Below are 25845 nucleotides of genomic sequence, written 5' to 3'. Positions count from 1 at the left end.
TCGGCCACACAATAACATAGAACACACTTGGCGCTCCGCTGCCCGCCCCGCTGTTCGCTAGAGTCCAGTACGCGGCCTGGCAGCAAGAACATTATTAGGTCAATATGTGAGACAATCCTTAACCGTATTACAGACACCCGAGAACCTACTAAATATGTTAAAAATGTCAGTAGTGGGTAAGAGCGATATTCCGGGGCGATGCGAGAAATAGAATTAGCTTTGTAGTAGTAGTCGGTTGCCGCTGACGCAAATATTGGTCAGAATTGTTTTTTTTTATATTTGTTTCTGGCTAACGACACTTTACAAGTGAATCCACAAGAACAGTAGCTTCTCCAACCCAGATTTATGTATGTCATTAGTCGATTTTCATCGCCAACTTGGATGAATACCTTATATACGTCAGCGGCTAGGGCAATTATGCATAACTTCTAATGACAATACATCGGTGTACAGTCGAGTTCATAAACTTGTGAGCCAAACTTTGATCAAAAATATCTGAACACGCTTCTACGCCGTTAACAATAGAGTCGTGTTCATATATTTTTGATCAAATGTTTGCTCACAAGTTTATGAACTCGACTGTACCATGGAGCTGTACTGATAATGGAGCCGGAAGCTGGGCACTGGCCCTGTACTATGAAGTGCAAAATTCGAGCTTTGTATCTTGCCGTCCTACTGACGCTTATATTATTTAATACAAGAGTGAGAGGGATGATAATACGATATGAACTTCGATTTTGGAATTTCGTAGTAGCCCCCCCCCCCCTGAAACTCCAAGACAGAACAACGTAACCTAGCCATGTTTGGGCTTGTTAACCTTTTCGACGCCAACGACCTATATATACGTCCATTACTTCAATGCAAAAGCAACCTTCGTTTAATTGTGTTAAAGTTCAATTTTAGGCATTGCAATATAAAAGCCTGGCGTATGGATGATGTCTTTCGTATTTGACGTGGCGGCGAAAAGGTTAAAATCGTCTTAGGGTGTACTTTAACCAAGAATGGTATCCAGGGTCTGACGATGGGGCAAAATGCAATTACAATGTGTTTTTAGTTTTTTAAACTACTACAATTACTAAACACCAAAAGCAAGAAGGAAAAACTTAAAATTACATATGGGCTGAAAATAGAATAAAGCTTTATTTAGACGGAACGAGAGTTATAATGCCAGTTGCACATCGTGGAAATGTCCGATCACTTTATAAATATAGTCAAAGTGAGAAAAAATTTCCATGTCGTAGTATTTAAGACATTGACATAAGATTGATTTTTACTTGGCCTATGTAAAAACTGCCCTGCAATGTAACCTAACTCGCATTACATTTCTCGCGCAGAGTAAATATGGCTTATTATGGAGCGACAGCATTGGCGTTAGAACCGAAGCGATGACCGCCATGAATATTGTTAACTTTATAAATGGACTGACGTCAGTTTGCGGACCATTGCGATTATTTAAATAAATTGTTTTTTTAACTATTTTATTTGTCAATGCATATTTTATTTGTGTTTCGGGTTATTGTATTTTTTGTATTAAATTTAAAAAAGTGCTCATTTTTAAATGGAATATAAAATGAAAAGGTTGTTCAGCGTACTAAATTTAATACACAAGTCTGAGCTAGAAGTCAAATTCTGTCAATCAAAAATCTCTAAAGTTTCATGAACTTTCAACACAACTTAAACCAGTTTGTGCTTTACAAACATGTTATGTTGACAAAAATGCACGACGCAGTCACTACATACATACTTAGGTGTTATTGTATCATTACTACATTTTGTTATAATCGCTATCGTCTGTCAGTAGTCTCTGCTTAGATCCGCAAACGCGTCGTGTTACCAACAAGTGTGTCGTGGTCGTGCAGACCTATCTTTGTGCGGTTCGTGGCGCCAACGCCGCGGCTCGTGGGCCGCAGCCGCTTGCGCGCCAAGTGGCTCAGCTCTGCAACACGCCACAGCCACACCCACATCACACCCGCCCCGCATGCACTGAGGGTTTTCACAGAGGCGAAATATCGCTAGATGGTGTTAGTATCGTGAGGTTTGACGTTTGCTTGCGATTGGCTCATTTAGTTATTTAACCAATCACGAGCAAGCGTCAAACGTCAAACGGACCTCACGATACTAACGCCATCTAGCGATATTTCGCCTCTGTGAACCCTCGTTGCACATGCCACAGACACACGCCACATGTACAGTAGTGCCACAATATATAAGTTACAACGTTGTTCGTAGCAGCCGTTTTGTTTGAAGGCACGAAAATTAAGCCCATTACCTATATTTTATAAGGCAGTGCGTTTGTGCGATTAAAGTCTCTAGCAGCCATTGGTCTAAGGCACTTGTCCCACCGCCGACGATGAGCGAGAAGCGAGCAGAGCGAGTAACTAGAAACGAGTGGGCGAGCAGTGAAAAGCGAGTGATCGAGCACGACGGGCGATTACTCGCTCTACTCGCTCGAGCCGGGCGGCCGCCAAGCTAACAGCGCTGAGCGAGTATCGCTGAGCTAGTTTTATAGCTCAGCGAGTATTAGCTTTTGTCGCTGCCACAAAAGATGTAAGAGCGAGTTCTCGCCGACAGTGTGAACAGCCAGCGATCAACTATTAATATATATGTCTCTTTTACTCACACAGGATCTTATATCTTTTGTTCGTTTCTTGAGCGAGAAAATAGTCGATAGCCAATCGTTTCCTCGCAAGCGGTGAGACAAGTGCCTAAAGGCGCGGTCACATGAAAATCGCTCGACGCTAGTTTCCAACGTCAAATCAGGTCACATTTAGCGATAAAGCTGAAAATGTTGAGCTTTAGCGCTGAAAATAAAAACCTCATCATTTTCGCCAAAAACACTGTTTTTTTTTTCATTCACTCCAATTTCTTTTATTTGTACCACCGCCACGACTGCTACTAAATGCGAAGAAATCAGCTTCCAAGACCAAGATCATTCTTGCTAGCAGCCATCTTGTCGCTGCTGCTTCGACGCGGCGACTTGACGCTACTTTTTTGAGTCGCGGGAAATTCAAAATCACATTCAATATGGGGTCACGTGACCAGATTTATCGCTGCAACGAGCGACTGCATGTGCCCGCACCTTAAAGTTCGCGCGCCATTACGCGGCGACCGCCATTTTGTTTGACGACCTGTCAGTTGTCATTCGACAACATGAGCGAGAAAAATTATGTAGCATATTCCATTTTACTCATAACGCAAGCAGGTCTTTATGGGATCGGCGCTTACGTTCGTTTTTAATAATAAGGCATTTGTCAACATCAGTCTGCGTGGACGAAGATTATCGGTGTAACTTATATTTGTCGCAGTACTATACAACACATAACATATTATACTATCTACTTTACTATCTACTAGTGATAATTCCTACACTGAAAAGCCAACAAAATCACAAAATAACTATAATATTGAGAAATCTGCAGGGCTACTACGAAACTCGAAGTTCGTGTCGTGCGGTCCCTCTGACACTTTATACTATATAATACGAGAGCGAGAGGGACGGTACCGATACGAACTTCGAGTTTAAGAGTTTCGTAGTAGCCCTGCTGTAACGGCGGCGGATCCTGAAGCAAAACAATGTAGTTTTTTTAAATTACATTTTCTCGGCTACAAAAAAAAATCTCACCCACAAATGCCACTTAATTTAATAAAATATCAGTAAAAAAAGTCAGCTAGCTGTAATGGCTATTTGAGGCTTTAAAGGGCCTACGCTAGCTGGTGCGGGTGCACGTAAGGGACGCACGCCCAGCGCGGGTACTGGTAACATCCGTCGCAAAATAATTAGCGCTGCTCCCGTGCTAGTTTTTAATAGGCGTCCCCACCCGCTCCGTGCAAACAGTATCAGCTGGCATAGGCCCTAAAGGGTTCCTGTAAGTAAATATACCCAACAAGCAGTGTCGCTTGATTATTTTTAACAATCCTACCGACTTCATTTTTTTTTAATTTCAGGTAAAACCTAGTTGTACGCTGTGTGTTTATAGTGGTTGTATTGTATTGTATTGTATGGTAGTGTCCAAGCAGTCCCTCACCGTCCTGGTCGTAGTCGACGTCCCGTGTCAGCTGCAGCAGCTGCGCGGTGCGTTGCTGCGCGTGCTGCATGTAGTCGCAGATGGCCTTGTGGTTGTCCAACACCTCTTCCTCGGCGCGTTGCATCTCTGATATCGCCTCGTGGAAGTTGTACATTTCCGCTGACATGTCGCCCTCCTGGAAAAAAATTGTTAAAAACTTAATTTTTATTGAGACAACATATAGCTCCTGGCCTATTTCGGCTACAACGTCACCGTCAACGTAAAAAGAGAACTGCGGGTGATTTAGTCTCGAGAACACGTTTCGTGTCCAGATTGGACCGCCTCTGTAACACGCATTTAGCCACCTTGTCCCCTCACAAAGCGTTCTGCGTTAATTCTGAAGTGCCGGCTCCTGCACTATGAGCACAAGCAGTGTATACGTACGTTGAGCGACCGTAGCTGCGCGAGGTCGTCGTGCTCGGGCTCCATCTCGACGTCGGCGGCCGGCGAGTCGGCGCGCGCGCGGGACGCGTCCGACGTGCCCAGCTCCTTCACTCTGACAAACAAGTAAAGCACGATCAGCGACAATGTTTCAGAGAACAGTCAAGGTGCGGCCACATGCTAGTCGCTCGACGCTCGTTTCCAGCAATAAATCTGGTCACGTGACTCTATTTCGAATTTCCCGCGACTCAAAAAGCAGTCTTTTGCGAAGATTCAAGTCGCCGCATCGAACAGCAGCGTCAAGATGGCTGCTTGCAGGAATGATCTTGGTCTTGGAAGCTAATTTCTTAATCCTCTAGTGGCAGTCGTGGCAGTGGTACAAATAAAAGAAATTGGGGTGAAAAAAAAATAACAGTTTTTCATAAATTAAAGAGGTTTTTTTTTCCCGCAATAAAGTTCAGCATTTTCAGCTTTATCGCTCGCTACCTGTCACGTGACCAGATTTAACGCTGGAAACGAGCGTCGAGCGACTGCATGTGGCCGCGCCTTCAGGGGCTGTTTCACCATTCATTGATTAGTGTTAACTGGCGGTTTGGTGTGATGCTGTCTCTATTTGTTTTGTTCGAATAGACGGAGACGGCATCACATTTAACCGTCGGTTAACACTAATCAATGGATGGTGAAAAAGCCCCTTATTGTTCAATTTTATGTGTCGGATAAATGTGATACCGTCTCTGTTTATTCGGACAACCAAACAAAGATGGCATCACATTTAATTTTATCCGACATATAAAATTTATACAAAGTGGTGAAACAGGGTGTTAGAAGATAAATAGTTGGAACAGAGTTCACTTTTGCGCAAGGGCAGTTCGGTATCCGCAGCACGTTGGCGAAGGCGAAAAAAAAATCGGAGTCGCGCACCGAGGGTACCGTACAATTTTTTACGTATTCATATCCAGTGTCAGCAGAGCCCCTCTACCAGGCAAAATGTGCGCAGTGTGGGGTAATTTTAGATGGTTTATTGACATGAAAGTGAGTGTGGCGTGTGGCGCGTGGCGCGTGGCGTTACCTGTCGGCGTATCGGAGCGTGTTGAGACTGTGCTCGCAGGAGTTGAGCGCCGGGGAGACCATCGCGATCATGCACGTGCGCGACTTGTCGCCGATGAAGCTGTCGCGCAGCACCTGAGGACCACGACCAGACTCCGCGTTACACACCCAACAAATACACCAGCCTTGGCTACCGGCCGCTTAATAATCCCGCGTCAGTAACTTAAAAGGTTGACTGGCCTGTACTTACCACTGTTTTTTTGTAACCTTTTTGTACAATAAGGAGTATAAACAAACAAACCACACTAATGGTGGCAAAGGCAGAAAAACTCCCAAATTTCTGACTTATACAGTCTGCCACAGCGGAGCGTGCCAAAATATCTGACACATCCTAACCATCCTAAAAATAGAGTCATCAGACAGCTTGCGCGTGTGGGGCAGTATTACATGCAGGTGTCAGTATTACTTTAACTTTTGTAAATGGATCGATCAACTTTTTCTAGTTTATTTGTCCCGTGTCCAATAGACAACAACATTTTTTCCTATGTTATGCTATTCAATACCCGACATAAAAGTATCTGTTGAATTATCCACAGAAGAGGCAGTCCGGTTATCTAAAAGTTGGCTCCCAAATTCACTACATAAAACGCTTCAAGAGAAAACATTCATAGTAGCTTCACAGAATACATGAGTGAATTGTAACACACAAGAAATATCGAGTCCTTCAAAAAGAGTGTCAGACGATGCACATGATATCATACCTTAATAAGCACAAAAGGGCCGATTTCTGAAGTCATGTTTTAAATTAATATTAAACATAGTTATTTTGAGAGGAAATTTGCTAATTTGCTGTCGAGGGATTATCGTCGATTTCTGAGACAGTGTACAGAGATGTAGTGATGAAATTCGGAAGAAATTACTACTTACGAATGCTGGCGACGCGTCTATGAATTATAGCAGAGACATGTTATAAATAATGGCACTTTATTTATAAGTGACAAATGTTAAACCACGAGTTTCAAGTACACACTGAGAAGTTGTATCTTCCACGATCAAATTATATAATGATGTAGTGTAAACAAAAATCGAATAAAAATCTTAATCTAGGTGTTAACCACTTTATTTCGATTATTAATTGTCCGATGCGACCTTCCCTTACGCTATCTTGATGGGTACTGAGGCTGGCTGAAGTAGTATGTCAAATACGAACGTTTACGAGAAAATACGACGGGAAAGGATTCTAATGTCATTCGGAACACGAAATAGAAGATCAGTTTTTTTTTCTGAATTCAGGCAGACTGTCCCGGAGACATTAACATTCTAGTTGTACTGTTAGTAAATTTACTTTGTTTCAAGCAACTTCAATTGTGTCAATAATTATTTACTTGTTTGTTCTTCTACCTCGTTGTCCAAGAGACAACAGTGACATCTAAAAATTTATTTAATGTGCTAAATAGTTAAATAAATTCTTACGACAAAAATGTGGAGATTTTTACACCTATGAAGATTATACAAATTTGGTTAATGTAAATTAAGAAAAGATTTGAAATTAAGAGACTTTGTTCATTTACTCAACTATTGTCAAACGTTGACAATTTATATTATAACTTTCGAACTTCCTCAGAGCCCGTTCCCATTTGTCTCGGTCCCCATCGCATTTCTATAGAAAATGTCTGTTATGTGTAATTAATAGCTTCATAATGTTCCCACTGGATATCCGATTTAAGGCCTTCCGACATTGGAAATTGCATGGAATTCGGTTGTGTTATATTATGTATGTTTAAGTACTGCCGGTGATGGGCGCCGCGCTCGTGCCGAGGTCTATGCGTTCCCGTGCTGTATGAGCCGCAGCAACACCGCCACGTTGTCGAGACCGACTCTGCATTCACGATCTGCATAGTGCATCATTGTTAACCAATGCGGAGCTTGGCCTTGTCCGCGAGCAGATCGAACACCTGGAATGACACCACATGCCGTTTTAGTCCATACTTAACTTGACATAGTAATTGTTCCAAACACTAAGTGGGTCTATGAACTTTTTCTTGTCTTTTGCCATTTATGTCCTGGAAACTGTCCACTTGCTGGACATAGGTTCAAAGTTCAAGAGTTTAGTTTTGCATCTTGCGACCCCCCTTAACATATCAATATTATTTTCATCACATTTTTAATTGGACAACGGGACAGAATAACAAACAAAAAAAGTTGATTGACCCATTTACATTATGATCTTTGCGGACAAAACCTTGAGCGACGTTCACTTCAGCAGGCAGAAGATCAACCGTTGACGTTTATATCGAGCATATTCGACGAGATCAGTTGGTCGAAACAGTTTAAATATGGCTTAACGGAATAAGACTTACTAAGCAATGTGGCAGGCTACATTCCTAAAATCAAATCCATTTTTAGTAATTACCGTATTAACGTCAACTACGTTAAGCAGAGTTTAGACTTTTAAGAAAAAAGTTGCATTACATTGCGAGGCCGTAAAGCCAACGAGTTTGTACCATTTTTCTTGCAAGTCTAAACTCGCCTTTACACTAATAAGGAGTGACGTCACGGGCCCTCCACTCGCATCATCTTTGCAATTTTTTGTTCGATTGACAAAAGAAAAAATACGTATGTAATATTTTCCAATAACGACGGGCTAAATAGAATCCACCCAAGAATCTACCCAATTTTTTTGTTTTTATCATGAGGAGGCAAACGAGAAAGGGTAATCTGGCCGAAAATGATCACCACCGCCCATGAGTACCATTGTCCCTCAAGGTCGCCCTATTCGCCGTATTGCTTGTCTAGTATAATAGTGGTCAGTACCTTCCCGGAGTATATTTCGAAGAAGGAGGCGGACACGATGAGGTTGAGCGGCTTATACTTGGGCGATTTGAGGTACGCGAACACGTCGCGCGCCGCCATCGCGTATATGCCCTTCTTGCAGTCCTGCGTCTTGCCCTGGAGAATGGGAAAAGGTTTAGTAATGTTGTACTATAAAATACCCGCAAAGGGGTTTCGTGAGGGGTAACAAACAACGTACCATCGGACATCGTCGTGGGTGCAAACGCGACGGGACAATCGCATTACATTTTTCAGGGATAGTGTAAAGTTTTTCCTCGGCTATAATTCGCTTGGCAAATTGCATAGCATAAGGCGTACAAATGTATTAAATAATGTTTTCACTTCTCATGCACGTAAAGTTCGTGTTTATGCTGTATCTAGACGACATAAAATTACTTTTTATGCTCTAGTGCATAAAATGAAATCTTCGTCTAAGACCAACTTAAGACCAAGGTAATCAGGTGTCAACAGCCACAAACAAAAAAGTTTCTGTATATTTTTAAGATATATTTTAATTTATATAAAACTAAAAATCATTCAAATCAATCATAATAAATCATCAGTAAAATAAAAAAAAAATGAATTATTATAATAATGCATAAAAAATAAAAGGTACACAGAAAGTGAATCATTGTTGCCACTGTTGCTATTTCATTTCCTCGCCATCGAAGTGAAAAGCAGTGTGTAAAACTCGAGCATTAAACTTGACGTGTCTATCTACCCTCGCCGTACCGGGTCGGGTGGCTATATGAACGCCTCGGGTAAAATGGCTCGTTTTATGCTCTTGTTGTACAATCTACTTTTGCCATCATAATTTGTCGGAAAAGTTCGTATTTATCTTGCATTCTCAACTAGCTTGCTGAAGTTTACTGAAGCAAATTGAGGAAGCTAGAGAAATAAGAACTGATTCGAAAAACAGTATACGTAAGTAAGTAGGTAAACAAGAGAGACCTGGAAGTCTCCGCCCATAGTGTGCGTTTTGCCGGAACCGGTCTGTCCGTACGCAAAGCACGTCGCCATGCCGCCCTCGAATATCGTCTGCACCAGCGGCTTGGCCGTATACCTGTAAAGTATACCAACATTTACAAAACACTACAATCTTACTTCTTTTAAGTTGTTAATGTCTGGGCAGAACGTGACCGTCGGTTAAAGATTGGCTGCAGAACATGACATTGGTGATTTCTCATTTCCTTCAACACCGCAGAGCTAGAGTACGGAGTCAGTCCCCTTAGCCAGTTCCCTTAGTCTCCTTTTACGGCACCCACGGAATTGATAGATCCGTCAAATTCTAAAACCGGGAATAGCGTGGCTTCTGATAAGTCCATTCCATTCATTTCAGTCCATTCTTTAGGAAATCTATAAGTGACGCAGCGCACACGACATGATTTATGGCACGGCGGGCGGCGAGTGTTATATACTCTAACATCAGTACACAGCATATTGAGACCAACAAAAAAACTGTTATAATTTTGATTAATTTCCAAAGTAACACTATTTAGTCACCCTTATTTGCTTGGAGCTACAACGAAATTGGAAATTCAAATTCCGTGACTTACCATCCCTATCAAACAAATGTTAAGCATAACTAGCGTGAAAGGGACGGCACGATACGACGCTCGAAAATTGAACTTCGTATGAGGACTGACCTGTAGACGATCTCGTTGGTGCATGCATCGTCGAAGGCGTAGTCGAAGCGGAACTTCTGGTTCTCTAGGTACTTGGTGAGGTCCACTTTGTTCTTGGGCTCGTGCACGATCATCTGGTCGCGCGTCGGCACTGAGATTACGTCCACCTGAACACAAAATGTACACTCAAAGTCGAAGTCAAAATATATCTCTATTCAACTTGGCCAGGGTTTCCTAAACTTATTGCAGTCACAGACCACTTTCACAATTTAAACAATTCCACGGGGGTCCGTGGAAAATCAAAATCAAATGGTTCTAATAAATATGTTTACAGACTGACCCGTATACACACTCTCGTCTATGGACTGACCTACTGGGGACCCCTAATACACACTGTAACACGCTCGTCCCATTCATTCCACAGAAGTTTCCGATTATTCGATCCGCTCTTACATCAATCATTCGTCCACAAATTCACCTTCACTCCCAAATACCTGGGGTCAATCAACTTTTTAGTGTTGATATTCTGTCCGTAACATCAGTGATACACTTTGTTAGAACAATGTTTATTAGCATGCTTAGGACATGAGCCATGAAGGAATTGCCTTAAGACTGTCACAACTTCTAACCTTTAGTTGAGTACAAAACCCATAAAATGAAACTTTTAATATGTAACTTAGGAGATGTTACCTATACCTCGTTTTTTTTAGCATAGAAAAAAGGTAAAAAATCTTGAAGAGTCTTTTTATTGAAAAACGTTTTCAAAAAACAGTAACTATTACTTATGACACCAAAAGCATGTTAACGATCAAATGTCTTTGCTAATTGTTGTATATTTGCTGTGACTTATTTTTCAAAAGTGTTTTTCAATAAGATTCAAGATCGTTTACCTTCTTTCTAATGCTAAAAAAACGAAGAGTAGTAAGAAAGCATCACCTCTTTCTTATTAAGCTCCTTCTTATTGAGCGGACGTTTGCGGACGCAGACGGTGATCTGGTGATCCTCGACGGGCTCGTTGCCGGTGAGCGGCCGGAACTCGATGCTCTGCTGGTACTCGCGGATCATGGCCAGGAACTCCCAGTTCGGGTTGCCCGGGTCCATGTTCATTAGCGCTTCCTGGGAATAAATTAAATTAGCGCATCAGCTCCTTGAAGTGGCTACTGATCTCCTAAGCCAAAAGGTGCTATTTAAAAAAAAACACTGAGTTATTTATACCATGTGATGATGCAGAATGTCTTAAGCTACACAATAGTTTTTTTTTTTTTTTTTCAGATACCGCCATTTGGCTTAGGAGGGCAGCAAAGCACGGAGAACAGATTGCCGCTGGGGCCGAAACAGACACTCCCACAGACAGATGGACGTGGGACTGGTGCAGCTTTCTTGTTGAGTCATTCGATCTAAATATCCACATCAAATATCAAGACAGACACAGAGCTAGATGGCAGGCCGTCAACCCCACTACTTCCAATGTTTAAGGTTGTCGCTCGTTCCCATGTCTCTGTATGTGTTATCCTATGTACTCTATGGTTAGTGGAGTTTCTTACAAAAAATATCGAACGCCTCGGGTGTAGGCGGTGCAGATCCGGTGGCTAGGAGCGGTTTGTTGTGCGCCAACGTTGATCGTTCCCCGTTACCTTTTCCTCTTTGAGCTCGGCCTGTCGCTGGCGGCGCTTCTCGCGGTTCTCCTTGAGCCGCTCCACCTCCTTGACGACGTTGGAGCGGCGCACGGCGCCCGACGCCACCGCGTGCGGCACCGACACCGTGCTCGACGCCGCGCCCGCCGGCGCGCCGCGCGACAGGCCGCTGCCCGCGTTCGGGGGATTGTTGAACTGGAACGTTTACATGTTTTTAAATAGCCTATACCAGAGGTTTGCCAGCGAGCTATGCTAGGTTTAAAACTTGTAGATCGGATACGGAACACCGCTCTGCGCTCCATGAAGTGGGACTGGGCTAGTACTACTCATTGATGTTTTTTTCCGAATAAACAGAGACGGCATCAGAATTTATCAATGAGTGGTGAAACAGTGGGTTTAACTAGAAATATCAACTAAAGCTAACATTAAAGTGATGATGGATGACACTACAAAGAAGGCCCTGAAACTAACTCTTCAATAAGTGTTCTTTGGAGCGTTTTCTTACATTTGTTATCACTCCGCTAGCGCTAAGTCGTCAAGTACATATATTTTTTTATTTTATTTTACTCATCTAAAATAACAATTGTTTCATAACAATTCCTAGAAACACACAGTTGCCAGTTGTTATATTCTCATAATACGCTGTAGGTTGGGGAGGGAGACACATTCTTCTCGAGACCTTTCACTAGCTACATAATACTGTAAAACTGTTATATAACTTAGGCACTTTCGTCGCTCCAGCTGAACAATTGACCCTCGAGAAGCACGTGTCACGGAAGGATATGGAGAAGGATATGTGGGAGTCGGGAACCTCTTTGTTGTTGCGTGCGTTCCGCGGCATGTAGGGCAGATGCGCCGGCAGCACGGAGGCCGCGCTGGGCGTGGCGCCGGCGCGCGCGCGCCCGCCCGACGCCGGCGGCTGCGGAGGCAACGGGCTCAAGGGGGAAGGTAATTCTAACACTGATTGGATAAAAATGGTTGCGAATCAAAGTGAAGCGAATCGCCGCTCTACAAAGCAAAGCCTTCGCCGCAGAGTGAGCTATCTCAGACTGCCTCGAGTCAATGCTGTGCAAATGGATACGCAGCTTAACGGAAGCAACTGAGCATAGCTCCTAATTGTCAACGCGGCTATAGCTGCGTGACATCGCTTTACGGAGAGGCGATAGCTGGTTGACGGCAAGCGATAAATGTCGGCGAACATTGCTGTCGGCGCAGCGCCTAGTTCAATATTCAGCGTTTTTACGGAGTTAAGGTCACAGCTCATTAGACCCGCCCGTCACCCGACCAGCACCACCTCGTCGGTCGGCGTCCACTCGTTGTCGACAGTTGGTCCACGGATGGACGCCGCGTTGACAACGAGTGGACCTCGCGTGGTCCACGAATTTCCGAGTAGTCTACTATGAAGAGTGGGTGGAGAGCGCCGCATCGCAAGCGTGCGGGCAGCGAGCTATCACCGAGTGGAGCACTCGCCGTCCACGCATGGGAACTTCATGAGCGAGGCGATCCAGTGACGCTACGGAGTTGATGTAGTGAGCCCATGCCCATACAAATCCATATAAAGAATACTAACCGCTCGCGGCGAGCCGGTGCGGATCGGGTGCCGGGTGGCTCTAATTAGCTATGACCTTTATCTTCCGTCATTATCCTCTCAGGTAATATTGTTAAATAGATGATGCTCAGATGTAAATGCAAGACTATAACAGAAGCCGGGCCTGGTTAGTGGTTACCCTTGCCCTTCACTAGTCTTTCCGGTGTGGTAATCGAAGAATTATGTTTCACCTCAATAATCAAAACGCTTAAATATTCACTCACGCAGATAGTACCGTCGGCGCTAGGCAAAGCAAGGTAATCCGAATAAATACACGACACAATACTACATAATAATAATGCACACTCAGAAAATCGTAAAACAAAGTACCCGGACGTAGTATGTCGCATCCGCATATTACACGTTTGTACACTTCGTACGTAGGTGGTATCATCCTAGACAGCTCCGTTTATAAGGTGATATATACGCCTGGTCGTTCACCTTTGTTAGGGCTAGTTAAATCAATTCACACTATTCCGGGAGGTCTATCATTAATTAAATACTCTACAAACAGACGTAGGTATTGAATACCGCAAAGTTGAGACAGCAAAAAATGGTAATATAATAGAGCAGGTGGTAGTAGGTTCTATCTGCGACTTTCATCTTGCGTGACAATAGTATCACAACGTGTAGCATTTACGTCGGCAGATGTGCCATTTAGGTTCTCTAAAGCTACTATCGCGACAAATAACTGCAGTCTCAAGCAGTTTTCCCAATATAAAGGTGGACTTCGGAAGCAAGCGTTAGAGTCAGTTAACACCGAGACGTGATGCGACGAGGTGCTGTATTTTTATTTGAGAGACGAGTACCCATTTGAGTGCCCATTTTGACGTATACCTTCAATGAAAAATGCTGTGTCGCATCTCGATGCGAACTGACCCTTAGTTGCGTGAACAGCGCCGCTAAAGAGAAGTGTGCCTTTCGCGCAGTGAATCCAACGCCGCGTCAGTGTAATACATTCTGCCGCACTAAAACAGCGTCACTTTGATTCGAACTCCAGCATAAACTAAACACTGACCTGCTGCGTAACGCGAGTGGGGTTGGGCGTCGGATTGGGAGCGGGCGCGGGCGCCGGCGGCACGTTCTCGGCGCCGCGGCGGCCGGTGGTGTCGCCGCCGTGCCCGTTCGTGTAGCCGGGCGCCACCGACGTCCGCACCTGGTTGTTGCGCGTCGCCCGCGTCGCCGGCGCTGGGGATTACCATTACATTACCAACACGGTTACAGATTGTATCTGTCCCGGCGGCTAACAAGAGCGCTGTGTGGGAGGAGAGGTAGTGTCTGTCTACTGCGCATTGGTACCTACAGTCGCGCGGGCGGACCAATAATGCGGCATAGAGCTTTCTCCCGTCACATCTCACCTTGCTCAAATTTGGCCCAAAAATCGCTCCCTGCAATAGTGCGATAGCCTGCGTTCTTTTTAGCTGCCGAGGACTATAACTTCCTTTTAAACATGGTTATAGAAGCGATTGCATGACTGCAGTAGTAGTAGGTAGGCAGCGCCTTTGCTAATGTTTCTAACTATGCCGGCGTTACAAGCTTATCGCAAACGATGAATGCAGTTACGTCTGTAGCCACATGTATGGTTATTTTTTGCACGTATTTAGAACCAATTTCAGGCGCTGAGTGGGTGAACTCTAACGTGGACCACAATAAGTGCAAAGACGAAAGTATCCCGTTATTTCACTGCTCTTTGAACAGACGTCATTTGACTAAGTGTAAACATGACTACAATAAAAGTATATGTAATTTTTGTCCATGAATCATACCTACTCTAAACAAAACCAAGCCGAAAAATAAACTGAGCTAACTTGCAAACTGAAATGTGCATCAAGCAAAACAACGCCGAACGTAACGTGCTACAAGCTGTGTCCCTTACGTGGTTGCAGCTCGTGTTGCTCCGTTGCGCTCTCAGTCTCCGAAGGTAATTGTTTGGGCGATTCGGCGACGAACGCCTCAATAGGTCCATCGCTTTCTGCCGAGACGGAAGCGACCCGCCGTCGCCATCTCAACCACGAACAGCACATGGTGGACTCGTTTAGGGTTAACTACAATTCTTTGGCATTTTTCGACTAATAATTCTATTCACTAGTGACATGTGCGCGCGTGTGACGGATTATTTGGAATGGAGTTCTGCGTTGGCGCAAGGCGATCTGCGCCCGCCATATTAGGATCCGTTTCCGCACTCAAGGCAATGAACCATGACGCATGCGCGGCGAAGGTGAAGTTGCATACACAGTTCACACACAATTTAACAATGTATCTAGATCAAAAACGTGATAAAAACAGCGATCGAGTTACACAGCAAGAAGTCTGTTGAAAAGCAGAGGGCACCGTGACTGCTCGTAATGGGCCCGTGGAAAAACTGCTGTTAATAGCAGAGCTGATCGAAAAAGTTGGAGTTGAACTTATAAAGTAGCTAATGGAAACGGCGGCCAACGAAAAGAGCTGCACACAGAGTTTAGTAACCCCAGCTTTTAACTTGGCAACTTTACCCAAAAACTTTGGGGAAATGGCCAAGTTCGAAGGCCGTTACTAGAAGGTGAAAACTATGTAGAAAAACACGACTGTGTAATCGATATAACACGAAATTAGAAATCCGTCCGAACTGTTCAATAGAAACCAACCCACGTCAACGACAAAACACAGACTGGCGCGTCTTGAACACAGATCAATTACAGCCTTCGAGCGGGTAAAATTGGAAAATAATTGTCGTAGGTACGTTAGCGATCGCCTTTTGTCCCAATGAAAAATGGACGTTCGTGACGTCACACGGCTTAAATGGCTCTATCGATCGTGACGGATGGCCCGCGGGGTCTCAACTCGGTCTAGCGACTGAATCCATAACGTAGCGGCCGAAGCGGATAAAGCTATAATTAGTAATTAAGTTAACGCTAGCAGTACCGCCTTTAATTACAACTCGGCAAGTTCCCAGCTTGCGAAATTGCAGACTCGTACAAGCAACGTGGATTATACCATACATTTAGCTCGAATGCTTGTTTAACATATCACTATCATTAACTATTCAAATGTCTAGGTATAGGGTCTTATTCAATCAGTTTAGTCTTATACTTTCTCTAATTTAAGAGAATGTCTCGAAGGAACTTTGACAACAAAAAAACATAGCCGATTTAAAAGACTAGTAGGTACTCTTCTTTTAAATTAGTTATTAGAAGGTATCGTAAACGGAGAATATGGGACTAGCCGTGAGAGTAGGCAGCAGCGCTCTCTATCGCCAACTACGATCTCCGTACTCGAGCTATTTTGCCAAGAAAGTCAAGAAGATTCGCTTCTGATCCCCGACCGATGACCACGACCACTCTGTCAAAAGTGTAGAACAACTTAGATGAGAAGTACCAAAGTATAGAAGTTTTGCGCACGAGCTCGTCACCCGAAAATGGAACTTGAATAAAAAACGGAACATTTGTTTCCATTTTGGACATCACATGCTAATTTAGTGTAATTATCATATTACGTAGGATATCCACTTAGGGTCGTCTGATCTACTGATATGTGGTTGATTTCGTTTCATAGTAACGATATCTCCACGTGTACACACCAACCAGCTGTTTTACGTCAAAAAACATCACCAATTGAAAATGTCGAATACAACGGCCCGTTGCCAATTTAGACACTTCGGTAAACACATTTTTCAAAGTTTAGCGAAGACAGGATTCAATCGAAATAAGTTCTGAAATCAAAACGAAGAATGAAATGTGAAGATACGAATAACAAGACATGACTACTGTCGCTATGGCAACCGAATGTGACTTCGATATGATGAGCCTTTGCACATCGCGTTTTTTTAAACGCGCAGTGGACGTGCGTTTTAGAAACGAGCATTTCCATAGAGCAGCCATACAACTCTCATGCGTATTGGTTTGTATGGATACAAACAAACGCGCGCCGACGAAGCTATCGGGGACTGGAACAAGGAACGTAGCCTGTATCCGAAGACTCTGTGAACGACAATCGTACATACTGCGTATATGTAAAGAGAAAAAAATACGAGTATAACTGAGACACGTTATAAGATTTCTTCGAAGTTATTAGATCAGCCATTGTTTACAACAAACAAATCAAGCAACAAGTGACAAAATAATAAACAGCATTTGTTTTTAACAGACTTCATGAAAAGGAGAAATTCGGTTGTTTTTTGACTTTACCTCAAAACTCCATCATTTATGAACCGATTTGTTTTCATTGGAATGGGAATACTCCCAATTAGGTTCCATTAGTACCAAGTCATGATAAATGGATCATGGATCTTAGGGAAATCGAGGAAACTCTTCAAATATTGTAACCGCAATAAGTCGCCGCCAATAGTAGGTACAAATGAGCCGACAAAATAACAGTTATATGTTACAAAAACTCAATTTAACGCTTAAATTCTCATCTTTAGTTTAGATTAAAGTCCGTTACGACCGCGAGATTGAGTATCTGACCTGGAAGTCTTATTTATTGCACCCATCCTCGTGCCCAGTGCTTGCGGCGTTTCCTCCGGTTAATGCACTATAGGATCTGATATGATTTATTTATGATCCTAACGTAGTACAGGTTGGAGGTATTCGTAGTTTTATTTTTGGGAATACTACAGCTCGGTCTCACGCCTTCTCGATTCAGCGAATACTTTTAGGGTTAATTCTTAAATCATTACGAATTTTAACACCTCAAACCCACTTTTACTAATGCTGTGTATGATAGTATTCGAAACTGTATCTTTTGTCTGTGAATCTTTTTATCAAAATATAAAACTGTAAAGTAGTTTCGACAAAAAATTCAAGACTCGAAAGTCTCTAATTATAGACAAAATTATCTATCAGACACGTATGTGCCTACGATCAGCATCAAAAGTAGCTGCATACTCTAGTGTCGTTTTACAGCCACGTACGTAGCATCATACAAGATTGACAAATGTGTTAAATCGACAGAGTAAATAAGTGATCCGTTACTTTTGCTGCTGGCTGTACCTTGCCAATTTAACTAATACGGCGTAGCTGATAGCCACTTACACATTCGCCATGCTAATTACCAGTAACTAGAACGATTGAGCGTGCCAAATCGGCAGGACGATCACGACAATAACAAAATTAGGAAGCAGTAGGACACGCTAGGACATCTTGAGTCGACGGCGCAGGCGTCTCGGGTCGACAGTCGCCGCCCACGCAGTACTTGATTCACTCGGTGCGTTATCCTCTATTCACAACAACATAAACAAAAAATTGTTCGTATGTGGGACGATTAACGACACGTTCATTATATTTAAAGAACCGTCGGCTCCTTCATAAAACCTATTTTCATTACGCTATTATAACGAAAGAAATTACAGGACATGATTCAGCGCTAAATTGTGTTAAATAACAAGATAAAGTTTAACAATTTGTTAACGCAAAGGCTGACAAGGTCAACTGGCGGCATTAACTTTGAAAGGGCAAACCACTTCAATAGTACAGAAAAGGAAACCTTCCCGGTCTAGTCATCGATAATTCCTCGCACGGACAGGGAAATCCAATTCCGATATATCCCGAGTAAGTACCTAATGAATCCTAAACCGTTCACGAAAGATTCACAATAGCTTGAACACTGAGGCAGACAGAGACATGGGGTTGAACTTACGGCCTACGCTTTTAGTCGACCGCCGCTGCAAATGCGGTTGAGTGCATCTCTCGTACAGCACTGGCATAATGGAAGTTCGAAGTTGAATCGATAAAAAAAAAACACTAAGGTCAGGTTCACTGCACTATTGTGTGATCCATTAGATTGATTCGTTTTTGAAAAAGGAACGGTGGTGCCAGCCAGTGTTGTGGTACACGGCCGCTCGCGCACTGTCCGCGCGCGTTTTGCCGCCCTATACTTATAGCCGTGGTAACGAATGACCGCCCCATGTATAATTCAAACAACCCCAAAAACACAGCCTATTTTCACACGCCACCGCGTTGTTTAATAATGATAAACATGGACATCATTGCTTCATATGAAAATAAACGAAGGTGTACGTTAACAGAAAGGAAGGTGTATATTATGTTTTCCTGTTTTGGTGAAAAATATACATGGTGATAAGAAAGGTTTTAAATAGACATGCAAATGAAGCCTGTCTTGAAACGTATTTATGGAGACGACCTTAGCAAGTTATCTTGATTCTCTTGAGATATTCTTATAAAGAGCGCTGGTTTTATACGAGCTTAGAGAGGCCTTCGTTATCCCAGTCACTGGTGGTATATTAATTCGCGTTTTTGCATTTACACAAAGGAGAAGTAAATAACCCAATGGAGTCATTAAACTGTTCTATTTTGTCATTGATTGTTTATAGAGACGAAAAAAAACTAACAAATAGTAGAAAATAAAACAGTCATAGTAAGTATAAGTAAAATAATCTGCTTTTTCTCGCAGGAAATCAATCATGTTTATAAACGTGTGTTTAGTAGACACGACACAGTACGAACGTTCATAAATATTCTCAACATAATTTTCTGACGAATAAAGAATTAAAAATCCAGCACAGCGTTGAATAGCAAGTGGATAAACTGCGTCCAGTTATCCTTTTTCTAAGCTTTTACTGAACTTGTAATGTTCGTATGCAATAACTAAATGGATAAATAATTTATCTGCTTCAAATCTATCAATTCTAGAAATCTGATTGGCTTGGAATTTCGTATATGTTGAAAGGACGACGCTGAATTTTTATTTTCATTTTTCAAAAACTAATTACTTACGAAGAAACCTGCGAAGAAATTCAATGACATGTGTGAATTTCCCAAACAGCACTGAATCTGTGTGGGAACTACGGCTCATGCCCTCTCATTCTGAGAGGATCCATGTGTCCTGCAGCGAAAATACAATACCGAGAACGAGACGATAACGACGAATTTCTAACGCGGGTAGCAATAAAAAAGGTAACGTTAAAAATTAGCATGCGAACGTTAGGTTCAACGTCAGCAGCTCATGCTCTCAATGCCACGGTCAGGGCCATGGGCAACCCCCCCCCCCCTGACCAGACGACTAAAATACGCACTGGCTAATTTTAGGAGAAATTTAACACTTTACAGTACGATTAGTTACCTCTGTAAGCTCGCGGCCTGCAAAACTAACTAAAATTCTTACTATTTAATATTAACATTCCATCAAGTAGAAAGTAAGGCGTTACGAGTAACTACTAAAAACTAATTAATGGAAATGGCTGCATATCATATTAATATAAGACTATAGAAAAAATGGCATTGCAGCGTTCTTATTACGTTACAGCGGAATTGGCTTACAAAAAATGCCGCTAGCACCCAGTGATGGGCACATGTTAGCATTATGTGGATACCTGCTGGCCATCGGCGCCGCGGCAAGCCGAGGCAGAGATGGCGGACCTAGACGCGTTGGAAATCTAAACGAGAAACATTTGCTTTTGACTACAGTAAGCTAACGAAAAAATAAAATTATACATATACATATATTTACTGCGAACTCTCACACCAGGGCCCAGTTTCTCGAAGCATATTAGTCTAATAATATTAGTATTTGTTTCATTTTCTCATTCAATTTACGAGACAAAACACCAATATTATTAGAGTTGTAAGCTTTGAGAAACAGGGCGCTGATGCTGTAATCTTCCAAAACACCCACGAAAAGAAATGGGTCGGATAGCATTGCGAGATTTATTTCATCTAGCTAGACAAAATTACATCCATGTTATTATACGAGATTATACCACAGTTTTGCACACCTGATACAGTAACTTTTAAATATTACGTTTAAGTTTAAGCCCCAGTTACCGGAAATCAGTATGTATGTATATTGGACTTGCGCTTGCACGTAACACGATTTGTTCTAGTCGTGCCGAGTCGGAATAATTTCTGCTATTTTTGGCTACTACTGCCTATGTAGGTAGGGTGACCATGAAGAAGTATTCTCAAAAATATCCATAAAAGTTGTCGCAAGCTCGTCCGTTTAAATCAATATTCGGCTCAGCCAGCAATTAATTACCTGCTTCCAAGCCTAGGCAATAATGTGCTATTTTTAACTAATTTGCTATTCGCTGCCGGCTGTCAAATTAGATCGTCGGTCGAGACACTGACATTATTGCTGGCCGTAAGAAAAATCTACGTTTAAAATTACTTGTTGCGACACGATGCACTCAAAAACATGCTTATAATTATCAATTTCAAATCAAACTGCACGAAGAAATAATGCACTTAACCTAATCCTAAAAATAATTTCATTCGTCCGATGATAGACGGTGAGATGTAAAACATAAAAAAACATAACGACAGTACGCTTACTCAAATTGTATACCGCTGAATAGAATTTAAGGCCGCGTTTAGTTTAATGACCTTTCTGAGTGTAATCATGCACCTAGCAACGCTTTCAAAGTGGTTTCTACTTGCAGGAGTTATTGTCTGCCATATATGCTTTATCACGCTTAAGATGATGTCATATCATACTTTCTTTACCAACGGTATGAAGTGACCGTCCAGAGCTCAGTGGATATCGCGATGAAGACTTGCTTTGTAGTTTTATTTTGCAAAGTAAAGCCTGACCAGAAATATATGATTATTCGCCATGTTGCGGAATTTCATTGTATGTAACTAATTTTTTACACTGGCAATAATTTTAATGATTGTCAGTGTCACTGTGGCGGTTTCTTTGAACAATAACAAAAAATGCCCAAAACGATTAGTAGTCAACAACGGATCTTTGTAAATAATGTTTATAATAAACTACTGAAAAAAAAACGCTTGGGGAATGAAACTATTTCACTACAAAACCTTTCCAAATTAACATCAGAGCTAACAGGTAAACGTTGTAGACAAGTCAAGATGTCATTGTTCCGACTATACTAAATAAGAACAATAGCGCCCTCTTGACAATAGTCATATATTTTTGGTTTACCTTTACATCCTCATTATTTAAGAAAATTTAGAGACGTTTCTAGTGATTTTATTTTATTTTTGCCAGTAACAAGTTTTAAATGTCTGGACTTAACTAATTTATTTAAGATACTGTATCAAAAATAAATGTATTTTACATCTGTACCCATTACAGTAAGCCAACTCAATCAGACGTATATTGTATCACCGTACCCGTCATACAGAAACGTCAAAGTATACTTCAGCAAAAATCAACTCCCATTAACATAAAAAGTTGCGGTATACCGCAGGAACTACTTCCAGGAATATCCCAATTAATTTCCACACCCAGGCCACCCTGGTCGCGTGCAAACGCGCCCCGGCTGCATCTAGCTAATAATCGTTACGTAACGTTAATTTGGCAACGATTTAGTTAGCGCCCTCCTACTTTAGACGAACTCGTTGCGACGCGTGCTCTGTGTAATTAGGACCATTAATTAGTTAATGTAACACCAGTAATTAAAATGTGCCCACCGAGCGCGGGAATGTAACATGGTGGTTTTTTCCTTCGAACTTAAACCACAGGGGGGTTTTTGAACTTGAATTAAGACAAAATTGTGAGGATCTTGCACATATTTGTGGAGCAATTCATCATTATACTCGTATCATGTAATTCATTGTAATATAAGGATTTTTTTGTTCTTGTTCCTGAGTTGCGGCAGATAAATAACAGTAAATGTTTGTTTTAAGTTTGGGTTGATGTATTGTACTCTGTAATCTTGATTTGGAACTTGATTGAAATACATGTTTGCAGAACCAAATAAAAGGTTTATTTATATTTATATTGTGATCCTAGAAGAGTTTCTTTTTTTTATCTATAAAGGAAAACTTGCCGCTCCACCTGACTACCCCCCTTCAACAAAGCAATATTACTTTTAATAGCTGGTAGTTTATAAGGATCAGAATCAGAACTTTTACAGTTTTGCCACATCACTAGTCCATTGGCAGATGCCTTTGATGAAACATTTTCTTACACCCAAGTGCTAAGTAAATATCGTCTGAATCAGCGAGTACGCATTCGTAACCACTACTAATAGGGTGTTCCGTGACATCAGTCGAAACGTAAACGACTCCACTAAAACCATTGCTGTTCAAATTACCAAACGTAATGGACCCCTTATTAGGAATTCTGGGATTCATGTCAGCGTCCGTGTGAGTCAAGTGACCTAGAAATAAGGCTTTTCGGGTATTTATTTCGGACCAAAAATATAACGCACGCAGGAAAGATCCTAAGGAAATACAATGTCTAATGAGCACTTTTGGAAGTCCTTTTGTTTGTAAACTAATGACGGTACTCCGTCACTCCCTACAATTGACTAGGTTCCCCACCGATGTCGTTGATACGCAGTGATTGTCTTTGGGTTAGTTAGTATCGCTGCGTCTAAAAACCAGCTAGTCTAAGTAGTAAGCGGTCTAAGAAACAACTGGTCTAAGTAGCAAGTGATCTAGAAAGCGATCTGTTTGTGTCGGAAACTTGAAAACAAGGCGCCTAAGCCACGCGTACTAACCAGCTTAACAAAGGCTGTCAAATGAAAGTGTCGAATCTGCTACGTTTTAACTACTGTGTAATTTATATGCTAATGATTTCATAGGTCAATTTAGTACTAAGAGTGAATTAGTGAATTAGACAGCGGTATCGCAGTAAGACATTTGACGATACAAAAAGAATCCCGAAAAGGCTACATAGTTTCATTTAATCCGTTTACACAGGTGATGAGCCTATGACAGCTAGAGTGCGATGACCTTTAAGCGCTGTAGGTCATACAAATACTTCTGTTTAATCAATACAGATGAATGTCTTCCGGTAATTTTGGTATAGTGATCAATAATTTATGTTTGGTAATCAATAATGATAGCACGTTAAATCACACAAGGCTACTCTTTCAATAATAAATTTGAAGTATACAAGTATTAGTTAAATTTAGTATATTTATTTATGTTCTAATATCTAATGGAATTTTGCAAGCCACGGATCTATAAATAAAAACACCACGGGTAACCATAATTAAATGTTAATAACAACAACACATGCCAATCATATGCCACATGCGATGTCGAAAATAACGCCATAAGCCACATGCGATATTGTCTAAGCTTATACGATGTTTACAAAACCACTGACCCGAACAATGACCCACGAAGTTCGTGGTCGTGGTAACTAAATTATACCAACAGTATGTCGCTCAATAGACAACGCATCATAATAAAAAGTAACATTGGTAATAGTAACGTAAGTAAACAGTGCAATTTACATAAAATCGGTTACATCAAAGTTTGAGATGACCTGAGGCCGTAATTGTCTAACGCGCTGACGTTCGCGATTGCATTCAGCATCTCTTTCTACCCTCGTCTTATGGCGTGTGATAGAAAGAAATGGTAAAAACGATTGTGATTCCAAGTGTGTAGACAATAAGGCCTCTGATTTGGGTGCCGTTTTCCCCGAAGACTAATATTGGAGTTAAGAGGTGGTGTTCATAGGCATGTATTAGGTCGATTCTAGGGTAGGCAGTTGGTAGTTTCGCCGGAGCAGTGCGCCCCCAGCACTAGCTCTGCCTACCCTGCTGCCTACTCAATGCAGGCCATAGGGTATAATGCCACAGAAAACACCAAGTATCGAGAATAATCCCATCGAGTATTATTGTCAAGCTGTACTACAATAATCAACCGATAGTGTATAAGAATACAATAGAGCACAGTTTGAGCGCTATGTCACTTTGTCATGAGACTGCTGCTGCTTTTGTCGTAACATACTATAAACTATATTCGTATTATAGAACACAAAAGACATATAATTACTGAAAGATTACAGAATTGATCGCGATTATTACAGCATAAATGAAACTCCTTTTTAGGGTTCCGTAGCCAAAATGGCAAAAACGGAACCCTTATAATTTCGCCATGTCTGTCTGTCTGTCTGTCCGTCCGCGGCTTTGCTCAGGGACTATCAATGCTAGAAAGCTGTAATTTTGCACGAATATATATGTCAACTATTCCGACAAAATGGTACAATCAAAAATTCAAAATAAAAATTTTTTTAGTGTACCTCCCATAGACGTAAAGTGGGGGTTTTTTTTTTTTCTCATCCAACCTTGTAGTGTGGGGTATCGTTGGATAGGTCTTTTAAAACCAGGGCGGGGGTTGCTAAAACAATTTTTCGATTCAGTGATGTGTTTGCAAAATATTCAACTTTAAAGTGTAAATTTTCATTAAAAACGGGCGTCCCTTCGCTCAAAAAACTAAACAGGTACTTAAAAAAAAAATCTTAATTTTTTCGTAATAGCTACGGAACCCTATTTTGGGCGTGTCCGACACGCTCTTGGCCAATTTTTTGTTAAAAATGATGTCACACTTGCAGCAAAACTGACATTTAAACGACACAGACGCAAGTTACAGGAATTATGATTCAAAGTCGCATTGAAATTCAACTTAATATTTGACATAACGAAACAAAATAAAAATACAATGAATTTTGCCATTGTTTGCTGTCGGAAAACTTCGTATTTATCTTTCTTTCTCAATGAACTAGCTTAATGAAGTTTACTTAAAGGAGGATAAATACGAACCTGTCCGAACTAGATCTGTAGCGTCGTATTTTAGGGACAATAAAGAGTTAAGTTTCACGTCAGATTGCGATGCGTTACACAGCCCCCCATTAGGACACTGTCTTTGTGCTATATTAAGCTCATAAACCACGGCATAGGACTGTCAGTATGATTCATGGACAGAACAGATTTCTTGCAATTGCTATAAATAACTTTGCGGAAATTTTATGTATAAGATTGG

The 25845-nt window shown here is 41.7% G+C and overlaps 1 protein-coding gene across 1 annotated transcript in view; it reads right to left on the bottom strand.

Moving 5' to 3' along the window:
* LOC141437618 (kinesin-like protein Klp10A) overlaps positions 1–25845 on the bottom strand; it is a 59072-nt gene that overhangs the window by 963 nt on the left and 32264 nt on the right. Inside the window, exons 6-16 of the mRNA XM_074101068.1 lie at positions 14190–14359; positions 11584–11778; positions 10886–11065; positions 9971–10116; positions 9276–9387; positions 8307–8441; positions 7408–7447; positions 5515–5692; positions 4449–4560; positions 4026–4200; positions 1862–1936 (exon numbers count right to left, since the gene is read on the bottom strand). Coding sequence (XP_073957169.1) covers positions 1862–1936; positions 4026–4200; positions 4449–4560; positions 5515–5692; positions 7408–7447; positions 8307–8441; positions 9276–9387; positions 9971–10116; positions 10886–11065; positions 11584–11778; positions 14190–14359 — 1518 coding nt within the window. The remainder of the gene's footprint in view (positions 1–1861; positions 1937–4025; positions 4201–4448; positions 4561–5514; positions 5693–7407; positions 7448–8306; positions 8442–9275; positions 9388–9970; positions 10117–10885; positions 11066–11583; positions 11779–14189; positions 14360–25845) is intronic.

Source organism: Choristoneura fumiferana, chromosome 18, assembly GCF_025370935.1.
Source record: "Choristoneura fumiferana chromosome 18, NRCan_CFum_1, whole genome shotgun sequence".
NCBI classification, from domain to species: Eukaryota; Metazoa; Arthropoda; class Insecta; order Lepidoptera; family Tortricidae; genus Choristoneura; species Choristoneura fumiferana.
Note: the sequence above shows the minus strand (reverse complement) of the source record. Positions and strands in the feature narration are given on the sequence as shown.